This window comes from Ixodes scapularis, unplaced genomic scaffold (assembly GCF_016920785.2).
Source record: "Ixodes scapularis isolate PalLabHiFi unplaced genomic scaffold, ASM1692078v2 PGA_scaffold5__190_contigs__length_132052651, whole genome shotgun sequence".
NCBI classification, from domain to species: Eukaryota; Metazoa; Arthropoda; class Arachnida; order Ixodida; family Ixodidae; genus Ixodes; species Ixodes scapularis.
In genome coordinates, this window is record NW_024609880.1 from 45,107,749 (window position 1) to 45,122,651 (window position 14,903).

General features: G+C 46.7%; 1 protein-coding gene across 1 annotated transcript in view; it reads right to left on the reverse strand.

Annotated features, from left to right (window-relative positions):
- The window catches only part of LOC8042131 (zinc finger CCCH domain-containing protein 10), a 38,005-nt gene extending 29,641 nt beyond the window's left edge, over window positions 1–8,364 (reverse strand). Inside the window, exons 1-4 of the mRNA XM_040223431.3 lie at window positions 8,220–8,364; window positions 7,462–7,666; window positions 6,072–6,224; window positions 836–1,084 (exon numbers count right to left, since the gene is read on the reverse strand). Of these exons, the coding sequence (XP_040079365.1) occupies window positions 836–1,084; window positions 6,072–6,224; window positions 7,462–7,551 (492 nt within the window). The 5' untranslated portion in view covers window positions 7,552–7,666; window positions 8,220–8,364. The remainder of the gene's footprint in view (window positions 1–835; window positions 1,085–6,071; window positions 6,225–7,461; window positions 7,667–8,219) is intronic.
- Window positions 8,365–14,903: the final 6,539 nt, after the last annotated feature.

The following is a 14,903-nucleotide window of genomic DNA, read 5'->3' on the forward strand; positions in this document are numbered from 1 at the left end:
TCGCGCCTTTGGTCGACACAGCACCAAAGCAAAACATGACGCCAGCCACTGGCCGCACACCACCACCACACCGCGAAGAAGGCGAGCAAGCTACGCCCCCGAAACCGTGGCCGCCGAGGAGAGACCTCATACCCATGGTGCTCACACTTCAGCGCCCTCCGCGGCAGCACAAAGCTAACCATACTTTGTTTCACCTCAAGTTGTACCGCAGCGAAAGCTAGAAGTGCGAGCTCAAAGCGTTGGCAGCCGTTCTTAAGTCACGAGAGCTTGTGCCGCCGAGATGTGCCCCAAAGCAAGGAGCTCGCGCTTGTAGCCTTTCCTGCGGTACATCCTAAGGTAAAACAGAGTATACTCCTGGTTCTGGCGCGATCTGGCCGCTCGCTCCCCGCTGGAAGAGCGGCCAGAGTCACCACCTAGATGTATTTCTTCCACCGTGGTTATAATGAAGATAAACAAAAAACACAACGGCGCGGCGCAGCCATTGCTGCTTACGATTGCGAGCTCCGAGCTACTCCTGCAAGTCAAACGACGCGAGAAGTGCACGGGGCAAAGTTGGATGTGGATACGTTTTCTAATGAGAAGGTGCCAAACCTTTACCCTGATCGAGATCGAGGAACGCAGCCGGGGGAAGGCACAAACGCGGCCAAGACGCCGTGGGTCGAGGCACTGGTAGAGCCACTCTAGGCCCGAGCGGGCAGACGTAGCACGGACGGCGTCTTTTGTGTAGCACGGTCACAATAGCAACGTCGTTTCCCCTCCCACTGAGTTTCCACGAAACGCGCGGTGAGCCAAAAGTGCAATGTGAAGAGGGACGGGGGCAGAAGTGCCGCCTCACCTTGCGCCTGAGGATGGCGTTCTCCTGCTGCAGCACACGGTAGCCCATGTCTTCATCAAGGGCCCTCCTCTTGGCCTCGGGCTCTTCTTCTCCCAGGTGGCGGAACTTGCAGCGCCCAGCCCGGCGACAGTCCCCCTTGAGGAAGTCCTTGCACACGGGGGGGATCATGCCCACGACGGTCGGGGGCTCCGGAGGGGGAATCCCCTGGGCCGAAGGGAGGCGTCCTGTGGTTCGGTACAGCTCTTCCTCCTGCACGACAGAACGACCCGTCGGCCTTTCTTCTACATCCTCGCGTCCCGCTCGATCACAATGCCCGCAATGCGTCCTCGACCGGTGCATTCAGAGTCCTATCCTAACCGTATGTTAAAAGTGGTCCCAAAGTGGCAACAAATGATGTCTCTGCCGCCGGCTGGTCCTGTTGTCGGATGTCACGATCCTGGTGGTTGTGCTGCAGTCGGCAACAAGTCAAGAAAAGTTTTTGAGGAAAAGAATGGCTTGGGAGGGGGAAGCAGACGGAACGCTGGAGAGAGGAGGAGACAGTGTTCTGTCTAGTTCCTCCTCCCGAGCCTTCCTTTCCCTCGAAAACTCTTCTTAACCTGTAACTGACTATAGACGCCCCGGCAAAAATGCAGGAGCGAACGCGAGTGCCGCCGTTGTCACGAGTTTTCGGCTGCCGATGCTTCCGTGGACTGTCAAGCTGGAGGGCGACCCGTGGCAGGTCGGGCGTCTGCCATGATCACCACCTTTGCTGGGACGTTGCCGGGGTTGCGGCGGGCAATAATGTGACGATTCTACGACGTTGTCGAGCGGAAATGAAGGGACAACTTTCTACAACGCGATAAACATGCCAGTCGGGAAACGCGTTCCAGGCACCATGGTTCGGCTGACGTCTTTGCCTTGCCGTTTGCTTTGTCACTTTCTCGATTTACTCCGCACGCGGCCCCCAAAAGTAGGCCCTTTCAAAATTTCGTCGAGCAACATTGACGGTCACCATTTCTCGGGCACGAAGCCTGCCATCGGATCCGGAATTGTCGTTGAATGTTGACGCAGCCCTTGTGTCCAATACATGCACGGAGCATGTGCCCAATGATGGACAGGCAATGGCACGCAATTATGAGAAGGGTCTACAAAGGTGCTCCCTCGATCTACCACCCAAACGTCCTATATGCAGAATCCATTAGTGGACAGCGTGACTCCACACAACATGCTCATGCAACGACGTGTTGTGATGACAGCTAGGTGGCGCCCTGACTGTGCTCATCATCATCATCATGTCGGTCGTGCTGATGCATCACGGCCATTATATATGGAGCATGCTTTCCCGGAATAAAAACAACTTCACTGAGAACAATGTGAAGTGTGTTTCTCTGCATCCCAGTTTAGCGAACGTTAAAGCCCGTTCACACTCTTGCAACAGAGTACGATTGAGAGAGACCAGACCAGTTTCTAAGCCTCTTGCGACCTCTTAGGACCAGGTGCGCTACAGCGGAGCTGGTCTTAAGAAGTCGCAAGAGGCCAAAAACCAGTCTGGTCTCTCTCGGTCGGACTCGGTTGCAAGAGTGTGAACAGACCTTGAGAGTGTTACACCATATTTTGTTCTAATAACGTATTTTACACGACAACACGTGACAGCGTGGCTTTGTACCGTTAGTCCCACGACATCGCACGACCTGATGTCACGCGACACCCCAACATAATACGACGTGACTCGTGGTGGCACCAAACACGTTGCCAGGTGACTGATAGGCATCGCACTAAATTTAACTAATGATATTCCACGCTACGGTTATGGCTGCAGAGAAGCCCGAAAATTGCAGCCATGGCTACGGGAGTTGAAACAGAGCCCATGGCCACGCACGTGGCAAACGGGAATGCGCATCCACCGGAACTACATTAATGATGTTCCGCCGTAGCAGTGCAAACCAGCGTAAACTGGATCTAATAGATATGGCTCGCCCGAGGAACCGCGAAGCCAATGGGCAACAAAGCAGACTAGTACAACTACAACTGAGTTAAATCAAATTTGTCGGCATCTCTACTACCACAAACGAAGGCTTTTCCCTAGCTCGGTGCTGAATCATTAAAATACTCGAAAAAGCTCAGCACTGGTAAATTCGGAGCAGCCATTGAACGTTGTTTAACATGCTTCCCTTGACAGTCGTCCCCGCTACTCCATTTAGTGACACTTAGAGCTCGTCTCTGGCAGGTGTTTACAGCGTCCTCGTTTGTGGTCCCTTGAATTTCACCCACGACGACACAAATATGTTATTTTGTCGCCTGCCATGATCCCTGTAGTGGCAAACACAGTGAGGGTGTATGCCACAGGCACTCATTCTGCAGCCCAAAAGCCGACAGAAACTAAAGCACACGAGACGAGAAACAGCAACGACGGTGACCCTCGTCTTCTTTGCCGGAACTTGTACAACCAACTGCCGAGATCACAACGTTCGACAGCATGACATGTCGGCTCCCGCAATGTGATTTGCTGCCACTTCGTGACCACTTTTGTTCAATGCATGGACGGTATGGCACGGTAAATGCACTGATCGAGAAAGCATTCTGGGCACCGTAGAGCTACTTTCATTCGGGGCTGGAAAGTGTCGCGCTGGTATCTCAGAGATGCTTTTTGAGTATCTGTACCTCTGTGTCGAGACACTGTTAAAAAAATGCATTTGTATTTCGGTAGTGAAATACATTTGCAACATATCGCCTGTCTCGCAATACTCTGCCAAGGTGTCTCGTTACATTTGGTTGTCGAAAAATTTAGGACACTTAGGCTTCGCTTTTAAGAGTAGAACGCAATAGCGTTATCGGGCCCAGTTTCCGTCGCCTTCTCATTCGCTTCTGATGCTCTTGAGTCGCACAACGACCTAGTTCTCATGACACAAGACTGTTTTATTTGTCCACAGTATGACTTTCTTCTCATTGTTTGTAATCACATGTGATCTTCTTCGCATTCTACAACACTACTGTAAAATCCCGTAAGGACGCCCTCCCCCAAGAGGTCGCCCATTGCTTTTTTCTGGCTAACTATCTGTAATATAAAAATTCCGAAACATCGCCAACCCCCCGATTGCCGTCGGACGTCAAGCTATGTCTGGCGGGAATCGGGCATCAATGGAGCGATCTCTGACACCGGTATACGCGATATCAACTCTCGTAACACACCAGTTGTTCTCGCGTGTATATTGCATTGTGAAATGCGAATCTACTGCATTCGCAATCTGCGGTATCGTTTCCGAGTTTGTAGAGGATTCCCGTGTGTTGTCCATGATCTGTGCACGCAATATTGATTTCTAGCTGTAAAAGCGTATATTGCATCGTGAAATGCTATTCCGCTGCCAAACTTAAATTTGGAGTTTTTACGTGCCAAACCAACGGCGGGCATCTGGCACGCCCCAGCGGAGGACTGAGGATCAATTTCGACCACCTGGGGATCTTTTGACGTGCAACCGAAAGCTCGGTTACACGGCGTCTTCTCCGCAATAAGCCTCCGTCATATTGCGGGCACCTCGGCCGGGATTCGAACCCGCCACATGGGGATCCGTAGGCCGACGCTCTCGCCTCGGAGCCACCGAGGTGGCTATTCCGCTGCCTCCGCGATCTGCAGTATTTGTTTCGGCGACATGCGAGTTTGTATCAGATCCCCGCGTTTTTGTCTGCGATCGGTGCGCGCAATATCGATTTCCGTGATGGGCAAGATTGTAACGGGTCCCCGCGTGTGTATTTCGCCATAAAGCTTTAATCTGCTGCGTCCACAATCTGCAGTATCTGTTCCCGGGAGATGCGAGTTCTTGGCTCGTTTCCGCGGGCCCTTCGCACTGCGAGACGTGAATCTGCCGCGTCCGCAACCTGCGGTATCCTTTCCCGTGACACAGGAGCACGTAGTGAGTTCCCGCGTGTTTGTCACATCGTGAAACGCGAATTTGCCCTGTCCGCGATCTGCGGTATCAGTTCCCGCATCATCTGGTTTATAGCGGGTGTAACGGTGCTTATCATTAATTTTCGATAGAGTTTTGCTGTGGCATCCCCAAAAATAGCCCACCCCATGTTTTTCGCCGTTTATCTCTTCATTTTGGGCATCCTTACGAGACTTTTTGGTACTTCACTGTTCAGTACACTCCACGAAGTTTCTTGTTCCCTTGTTCCTTCTACGTTTATGTGCATTAAGTATCTTACTCCCTCACCACACACACTCTCAGACACACCACACTTTGGTACTTTCACTCATCGTAGTTGAGATCGCTGCAATTTCCATCATATCCCGCTTAGTCTGTGGCATACTTGAACAGTTGTCCCCCCTCTTCTGAGCACTTTCATCAAACTGGATCACTGCGATGGTGACGTGATGTCACATGGGACGTCACGCAACATGACCTCGCGTGTAACGTCACACGCGGCTGTGACGTTATGACCCTATCGACCAATCAGGATTTTCCGGTCCCACCAACGAGATTTTTTGCGACACATGCTCCTCAAAGAGTTAAAAATTAACTGAAAACCACCTTTTCGGTGCAAGGGGTCACAGAATTCGTAATATGCACCTTCCACATAACCCCCTCTACGTGGGGGGAACCCTAGTTGCATAGTATATCAGTCCCCAAAATTAAAAAAAAAAATAAAAATAGAAGATATATAATTGGGTAAAGAATGGTCACTTGCAAGAATAGCAGGATAAGCTCCACTCAGAATCCCCTCTTAACGTAAAAGTGCATCTCAAATTGGGACACATCGTCCCGGCAAAAACAGAATTCATGTCGGGCAGATGCCTTTTGTCAAGCATGGCAAGCAGTCGTCGGTCTGCAGTATGTATGAGCCACCGGAGGCTACAATGGTTTTTGTTGCAGAATTCAGGATGGTAACTGTGTATAGATGAAGCAGCTGATGTAAGGAGATGTGAATAAACTGACATAAACAGAGGAATACAAGCACTAGCATTCACATACTGCACCCTCCATACCTACAACAGTTCGGGGAAACATCTATTTCTCAATGCATCTGTACCTGTATTCCGGAATGCTTTTTTTGATGTTTTTGGCAAAGTATTTTGGGAATGTCCCACTACATAAAAGCCAAATGCACCTCAACACCTGTATTTTTACCTTAAAACGCACATATCTCAGTTTTTGTATTCCGGAACACTTTGTGAAGCATCTCTACCCAGCCCTGCTTTCATTGACACAAGGAGTTTAGATGCAGCCAGCCTAGTCAGAAGGTCAGCACTGCTGCCACGCACCTGACGGGTGCAGTGGAGGAACTTGCAGTTTGGCCGGAAGCACTCAGAGTTCTGAAAATCGTGGCAGAAGACGGGGTCGGCTGACGGTCGCGCCTCTTCAGTTTCTTGCCCGTCAGGATGGACAAACTTGCAGCGGCTGCCCCTGTGGCAAACCTACACAGACAAAGAGTTGTGACTACAAGTGCTAAAGAGGCTGCAGAAACGCAAAAGCCCGAGTCAGTTGGCAGGACCTAGTCACAAAAATAAAGGGTCAATGACAAAAGAGGATCTACACAGGTGCAATGCTGCGCTAATGTGGCGAAAGACTGTTGGCCATGTTTTGTCAATGCGCCGCAGTTGGGGAATCGGTTGTCGAGCATGTCACTATTCTGCAGCTAGGAGCACATGCAGCGAAAACTCACACTCCTGAACCTTGGGATCCTGGGTTCGATCCTCCCCTCTGCTCATTTAGATCTGGATGAGCACTGTGCCGGCATGCATTGGTGTAAACATGTGGAGTCAAAGCCAGCACAGGAGCACCCAGGGATCCTCAATTCAATGCCCACTCCCGACCGATATGGATGAGCGTTGAACCAGGTCGGTTTTGTGCAATCACTACTGCGTGATCGATGTTGAAGACCCCAGATGCTGCACTTGATAAATTTCTCATCTACAGCGTGAACCAGTGTCCCCATAGGACAAAGGCAGACCAACCTCAATGCCTAGTTTGCATTGTCTTATGCTAAACTATCTCTTTTGTCAAGAACAGTTTCATGTTATTTTTCGGAAGGCACTCACTTGATCGAACAATGTTTTAGCGAACACCCAAGTTTCACCGAATGACACTTTAGCGAATAGTTGGACGCCGCGAAGCGACGTTTTCAGATGGGCCAAACGGGTTCACATTTTTGTAATGAGCCGCCTCAGACTGTCGCCGTGAAGCGACGTAAGTGCAGCGCAGCGGAAGGGTTAACGCGCGCCCCCGTTATTCGCTAAAACGTCGATTCGCTCAAATGTCGCTGTTCACTAAAACATCATTCGCTCATGTGATATGGACCCCTATTTTTCATTTCTGTTGATAAATTCTGGTAAGATGAGAATGTTTCAGGTTTGTGTCTGGAATTTGTCTGCAAGGGAGTGGTGTGCTCCTCATGCAGAATTTGTTTTCCGCAATGCTAGGTATTCAATGTGATGCGAAAGACACTGCAAATGCCTTCAGCAAAACTTGATACTAGCAGTTCTACAATGCCAATCAGTTAGCATGCAGGGTGCACTATTTGATTCCGCATTAGGCATCACCTATGTTCACACCCGATTTCTACCCAAATCCTTCGTTTCATGACCACTACAAGACAGAAAAGCGATCTACCTCCGAAAGCTACCATTCACTTGCTCAAGCTGACTACCGTACCTTGCGCAGGAAATCCCTGCAGATATTGCCACCGTCCAGTCCGCCGTTGGTCGCAGCCATGGCGAAAGACAGTTCCTGTGCTTCGGTCATTCGGTCCGGTGGCCCGCAGCCTCCCGCAGCCTCGAAGATCTGCTTTGAGGCGCTCGACGTCTGTCAGAGCCGGACCATTCACATCACGCGAAACAGCAGCGAAAACCTTCACCCTCTACGTAAAAAAGAAAGAAAAGCGGCAATTTAAAGAAGCGTTCGGTCTCCAAAAGCCCGCTACATCATCGCATTCGCACACGGTTTGACTTCGTTTCTTCGCCAAGGCTATCGTTTAACACGCCGGGTTTATGACGCACGTGAACCACGGCCGGCGCCGCTAAATCGAACGTTGCTGATCGCACAATAATTTTACCGTGCAACGCCATACGGGCTAAATCCGGTGCTTCGAGTAATATTGGCGAGCACTCTAGGAAAACTATTGACCCAAAGAGTCTCGGAGCTGCAGAAAGGCACAAGCTAGCGACTTTTGTCCCGAGCGCGAATGCAGCTGCACAAAATGCTGAAACCAGCTGGAATCGCAAGTGACGGGTTCGCTTTATTCGCGACGGTAATTCAAGGTTTTGATGTCGGCACGAGTGACGGTTACTGTAACGCGGCTTTAGACAGCTTTCTGTCGATTTATTGGCGCGCCCCGTTAAAAGAAGAATGCCATCACCAAATTGAAGTCAAGACAGGCAAAAGAAGCCGACAGGGAATCGCTGCTTCCTTACGAAATGGTAGCTCGTGTATCTTTTTTTCTTTTTCTTTAGCCGCGTGGGTTGTTGCTGCAAAGCTGAGAGATGTTTTCACCGGCAGTTTTCACGGCGGGACGGCGATCGCAAGATGAAAGTCTCCAACTGTTTTCCAGGAAATAGTATCAACACGCGCTGAACTTGCAATAACACCGATAACACGGATAACACCAAGAAAAACAACACGACGAGAGCGGCGAATGGGTACAATTACCTGTTGTGTTACTGCGCAGCTCAACAACTCACCGAACACGACAGCCCGTTGTATATTTTACTTCTAAATAAAATTATTTTTTTCAGACCTCAGAGTACTTTTATATAGTATAAATGAATACAGAGCTCCTAACATACCCCTGTTTATATCTTAGGTGTTAAAAACTTGAGAATTTGTTTTTCCAGCGCATAAAGAAAGTGCGTGAAAAGATCAAAAGAATAATGAACTAATAAACAAAACAATGTATTCTTTGTATTGTTCTTTCCGGCTCTCTAGTGTGAGATTCCTGTACTACAGAAGATTTTCAAATAAACAAATTAACCATATACGTTATCTCAACACAACCAGTGTAAAAACACTTTCCAATTTTATCTTTTGAAGTTTCTGCCAATAGAGTTTCAAAACTAGTTGTTTTTAAATAAAGAATTTGGAAGCCTCGGATATAAGCCCCGGCTGCGTGCTTGGACGGACATTGAGGTATTACCCATATCTTGAATACTTGCATAATATGCAGACATACCGACAAAGCTGGGAGGACACCACCCATTAGGCACAGATAAGATTAATTCAGTATGACAACTCCTGAACAAGTAGTCCATAGTCTCATACTTGCTCCGCAGAACCAGATACTCGAATGGCGGGAATTTCGAACGATGAGAAAATGGACCCTGTGCACCCTGCGGTTTCCCACAGCAGACGCAACATGGAGGGCAGCCAGTCGTTTCAAAAATGTAAAATAAACAAGTTTCTTCGACTTGTTCCTTGTCTCCTTTTAAGGCCACGGTCCCACTGAATGGGGCAGTTTAGGTACTTTTTTTGGCAGGTCATTACTCATCTCATTTTAAATACTGTTTCGTGGAATTGATGTCATTCGAAAGGCAATGCAATCCTCTTTAATTTGATATCATGTATGTATGTGTTGGTTTTTACTATTCATGCGCATTTGTAGCGTTGCGAATATGATGGCGCGGATCCTCACTTGCTCCGCTAGTTCATGTTCTATGAACGATCCATTAAAGATAACACGGTTCCAATATAGCAGTTTTGTTAAGATGATGTTGGAGCAGAATGTAACGATACACTTTTTTTGGTATTTGCACTACTTTGTTTTTTTCATCCCTCCAAATGTTGCCCTAAAATTGACATTTTTCAGCTCGAATATGTTTTTAATGACAAGCGCTAGGGCAATGGAATTAGCTACAAATGTAGTGTTTATAATTGGTAGCATGCAGAAAAAAATCTAATGTTGTGTAAAATTTTTTTATTTAGATATTTTAAATTAAACGTAGCACTTTTTTGTGCTTCGAGTCATGGTACTTCAAATGCCGCTGAGGAAATAATTAAACTATGATAAAAACTTGTATAACATTTAGAGCTACAATGGTTGCCCAAGAGGTGGACAATGGCTTTTTTTAATTTTCAAAGTCATAACGCTCCAGGAGCCCTTCAAACTTGCCTGTTTTTGACGCATATCTTTTTTGGACATCAAACAGATTTATTGGCATCTAATAACACTTATTGTTTGGAATAGATATACATTGCGACGTATTAAACTTTCACTATGATCTTGCTTTGGTTTCTTAATTGGTGTAGGGCTTAGCTGATTTCAAAAACAATTAAAAACTGTTTGCGTGTTTTGTTGCGCTACCTGGCGGATGGCAGACAAACTGCCGATTTCTAATCTTCAAAAAATTTCTGAGAGCGGCGTTGGCGTCTGTATCATCATCAATCTCCTTGTATTTTTACCTTCACGTTTAAAAAATATATTGGAAGATTTACTATCGATAAATGAATGGCTTAAGTACTGGGTCAGATTAATAAATCTAAGACAAATAATTACACGAGCGTAGCGTGATATAATGTGTTCATTATTTGATATAACTGAAATCAATAAACAATAAAGACGAAGAGGAAAAGAATACACCCGAGGTCACTTCATGCCTAGAGTCACTAAATAAGCTTTAAAGTATCGGCACTCCGTTCCCCAAAATTGTTTTGGGCGCCGCCATTTTGGTTCTTGTTCAGAGCAAACGCAACTGCCGATCGTCATAATCCAAAAGTACGACTTCCTCAGCATTAGATGCGGTGCTAGGAAGGTGATGCAATATTGCAATGCTCTGTCGCGGGTTGTTTAAACATTTGTGGGAGACGGAAAAGCGTTTCCTGTGATTTTAGATAAAGCTTGAGATAACTGGCAACCATGATTTTAAGCCACAATATGGCCAAGTATCGTTACTCTGAACCGTCGCTAATTTACTGACACAAGCGGGAACAATGAGGAAGAGGCAGGTGTCAAAAGGTAGTGGCTTGTGGAATCCACGGGGCTTACGTCATGGCCCCTCCAGGTATTACAAGCCTCTTGAACAAGAGCATGAATAATGTCATTAAATAAGCTACGCTTCCTAGTAGCGACACTTGGCCATATTGTGGCTTGTGGCTTAAAATCATGATTGCCAGTTATTTGAAGCTTTATCTGAAATCACACGAAACGCTTTTCCGTCCTCCACTTTAAACAGTTTGCGACAAAGCAAAGCAACATTGCATGAGCTTCCTAACATCGAATATAATGCTGAGGATGTCGCACTTCTGAATCATGACGATCGGCAGTTGCGCCTGCTCTGCACAAAGCACCAAAATGGAGGCGTTCACAACAATGTCGGGGAAGAGAGTGCGCGCAGCTCATTTATTGGCTCTAGTTCCCCCGAAACTCCTTTTCTCTGACTGAAACTGAAAGTAAATATGAATAATACACCATTATTATAGCTTATTTAGTTATAACCAACTACACATAATGAGAGGAGGAAGCGGCCGGGTAGGAGAAACGCGGGTTTTATGAGTGACCGTTCTAACCGTCTCAAAAGAGAGAACGCGCGAGCTTGCGCTGGTTTAAAAAAAAAGGCATCCAAAGAAAAGAGGCGGCACGCTGTGTCCTTTGTGATTGTGCGTCTAATTGCAAATTGTTGTGTAGATGTTTATACAGCCGGAAGTGAGTCTGCCTCAGTGGGCGTCTGGTGTCTCAGCTGTAGATGAGCAATTTAGCCAGTGCGGTACAACCGCAAACCTGGGGTCATTAACGTGCACCACGCAGTAGTGATACACGACCGCACGCCGGTACGATGCTTTTCCAGATTGAAATGGGCAGGGGCGGGGTGGGTTCTGCAGCGCGAGCTTTCGATCCAAGTGCTCCGAGCTCTCCGCGCTGGTGTGCGCTAGACCATGCACTCGGGCACCGACCCCCCCCCCCCCCCCCCCCCCCCCCCCCCCCCCCCCTTGTGCGTCTAATTTATATACAGGTATAAGTATTTTAAGATCGACGATGGACGTCGATCGTCTCGAGGTAATTTAACGTAATAACTTTATATACATAATAAACTTGTTGAAGGACTGAACGACTCAATTTTTCAATTCTTGGATTGTAATATGGCGGTAGCCTATTGTACTTACTGTTGATGAAGAGCAATATGAGGTGACGAGGTAATGATTAAATGGTGAGGCTCTATAAGGACGACGACATTGGTGGGTGTCGAACCACAACGTACAGTGCCAGACTTGTTTCAAGTATCGTGTACCCAAAGACTTTCTTTACCCGTAACAGAATATGGTAGAATCAATGAGGATGCTGCTTTACAACTTTACGTGGAACAGGAAAACTGCACTGTGCAGAAGTGTGGCTTATTCGTTAATATGAGGGACGGATTTCTATCAGCATTCCCTGATTGACTACATGGAACAAATGGCCTCGTTGACGTAAAGTGTCCCCCTTCCAAAAGATTCTTGAAGTATACTTAAACCGCAAAGAAGTATGAGGCGAAAAATAAAAAAAAAGGAGCCTGGTGTGACAGGTCCAAATCACCACCATAGCTTCTATTACCAAATACAAAGGCAGTTACGCAATACACAAAGAGAGTTTTGTGATTTAGTTATATTTACACTCAAGGGCATTGATATCCGACGTATTCAGGGGGATGACACCTTCTGGTAAATCAACATGGAGCCTTTTCTACTCAAGTTTTACATGGAAGGCCCGACTTCCGCTGAAGTTCCTCACGTATAGACGAGTTGTCCGACCGAATAAACTGCCATTACTCCCGATCTGGGAATCTCTAGATCTTCGTTCGTAGGCCATAGTACCATCAGATCGAGGGGTGTGGCTCTTCGTCCGCCGAATATTGCTTCGGCGGGTGTTTTTACCGTGTAATATGAGACCGTCGGCGTGCTGCTGGAACAAGAACCTGGCGATTCTTCACTGAACTGCTCCTTCCGTAAGCTTCAAAAGGCCTTTTTTTTTTCGTTTCGCACACCATCTGTTCTGCTTGCCCGTTAGTTGCAGGATGGTATGGTGCACTAATGTGATGCCTGATGCCGTTTTTTTTTCTTCAAAAACTTGTTTATTTTATTTGAAGCAAGATTTGGCGCGTTATCCAAGAAAAGTATTTTCGGTAGGGCAAAAGTAGGTAAAAGAGACCGTAGTTGTTGTTGTTTACGGGTTTTATGGCGCAAGAGCTCCGATGGCCATACTGCGCCAAACTAGGTAAGCTGAAAAACACAGGTAAAAGTACATTCACTAGACTAGAATTTGGCTATAATTTATGTAAGATACCTGTAGTTTTGAGGAAAGCTAAAAGACGTTCAAGTGATATGAGAGGCTGCTCCCCTAGAAATAAGACAGGGTGAAATGGGATGTTGTACTTGAAAAACTCAGAGAAATAGATCTTGTATTGTTGTAAAAGGCCACGGCAAAGAAAGAGAACATGCAGAACAGATAAAGCTTCCCCACAGTGCTCGCATATCGGCGGTTCCTCACCTATAAGCAGGTATTGATGGGTTAGGAATGAATGGCCGATTCTCAGCCGGCACAGGAGGACTTCGTGGAAACGATTTTTATTATAGGAGGTTTCCCATGCACCAAGTTCTGGCTTGATGACATGAAGCTTATTGTTATCGGCTAACTTCCATTCAGATTGCCAAAGTTGCGAGAGTGAAAATTTTACGGACGCTTTAAGGTCATGGTAAGGTATGCAGACATTCGATGGTAAAAGGTTCTGTGAAGAAGCAGCTAGTCTATCTGCAGCCTCGTTGCCTGCGATGCCCACATGGCTCGGGATCCAGCAAAACTCAATGTCCTTCCCACCAGCGAGTCCCTGTTGAGCTCTGGCCCGTACAAGTCGAGTCAACTTATTCGTAGTTGGTGTGATAGAACATACTGCAGTAAGAACACTTTGAGAGTCTACAAATATAATGGCTTTCATCACTTTGTTCCTGATTATATGGTCAAGTGCTGCCAGAACACCATATAGTTCGGCAGTAAAAATGCTGGCGACATTGTGAAGTCAAGTAACATGGGTAAACGAATTTGAATAAACAGCTGAGCCGACATACATTAAGGACTTGGCACCGTCAGTATAAAACTGGCGGTAATGTCTGTATTTTTCTTGCAGAGCTAAGAATTCCTGTCGTAGAATGAGTGGAGAAACATTATGTTTATTAAATTTTGTAAAATACCAATTGCAAGCTATTTGTTTCATATCCCATGGGGCAGTATGATATGCACTTTCTAGGAAATGGACACCCTCACGTGGCAGGTTAAGGGAGAGACGGAGACTCTCAAAACGAAGGCTCAAGGGTCGAATAACAGTTGGTTTATGCTCGAAAGTACGATAAAACTTAGACTCTCGAATACTATTGTGGGCTGGATGGCTGGGTTCTGATAACACCTTGTAGGCATAAACCAGACTTAGATACTGCCGTCTTTTTTCCAATGACATTTCATTGGAGTCAGCATACAAGCTTAAAATAGGAGATGTTCTGAAAGCACCCGTCGCAAGACGCAACCCAAGGTGATGCACAGGGTCAAGCATTTTTAAGGCAGACGGCCGAGCAGACGCGAACACAACAGACCCATAATCAAGGCGCGATCGTACAAGAGAGAAGTACAAACGAAGTAGACACCTCCTATCAGAACCCCAAGACTTGTGTGAGAGGACTTTAAGAATGTTCAATGTCTGCATACATTTCTGCTTTAGCCATTTGAGATGGGAGACAAAACTAAGCTTACTGTCAAATATCAATCCCAGAAACTTATGCTCAGTTCTAACTTCGATGATATTTCCATTTAACATGAGAGAGGGCTCTAACCAGAGACCCCGCCGTAAAGAAAATGGAACACAAATAGTTTTTTCTGGAGAAAACTTAAAACCATTCTCGTTAGCCCATTTAGTCATTTTATTTATGGCTAGTTGTAGCTGCCTTTTACAACCAGACATATTACATGATGATTACATTACAATCATCATTCCACCATGGTTTACACTTTTTGGGGATGCTAGAGGAGGTTTGAGGGATGGAGCGAAAAGCGGCATTAGTGATCTGTTGTGTAATGTATGTGGTGGCTTCATCGTGTGTTAAGGACAAGAACATGGAAGGCTTAAGCTCTGCATTTAGGTTGAATA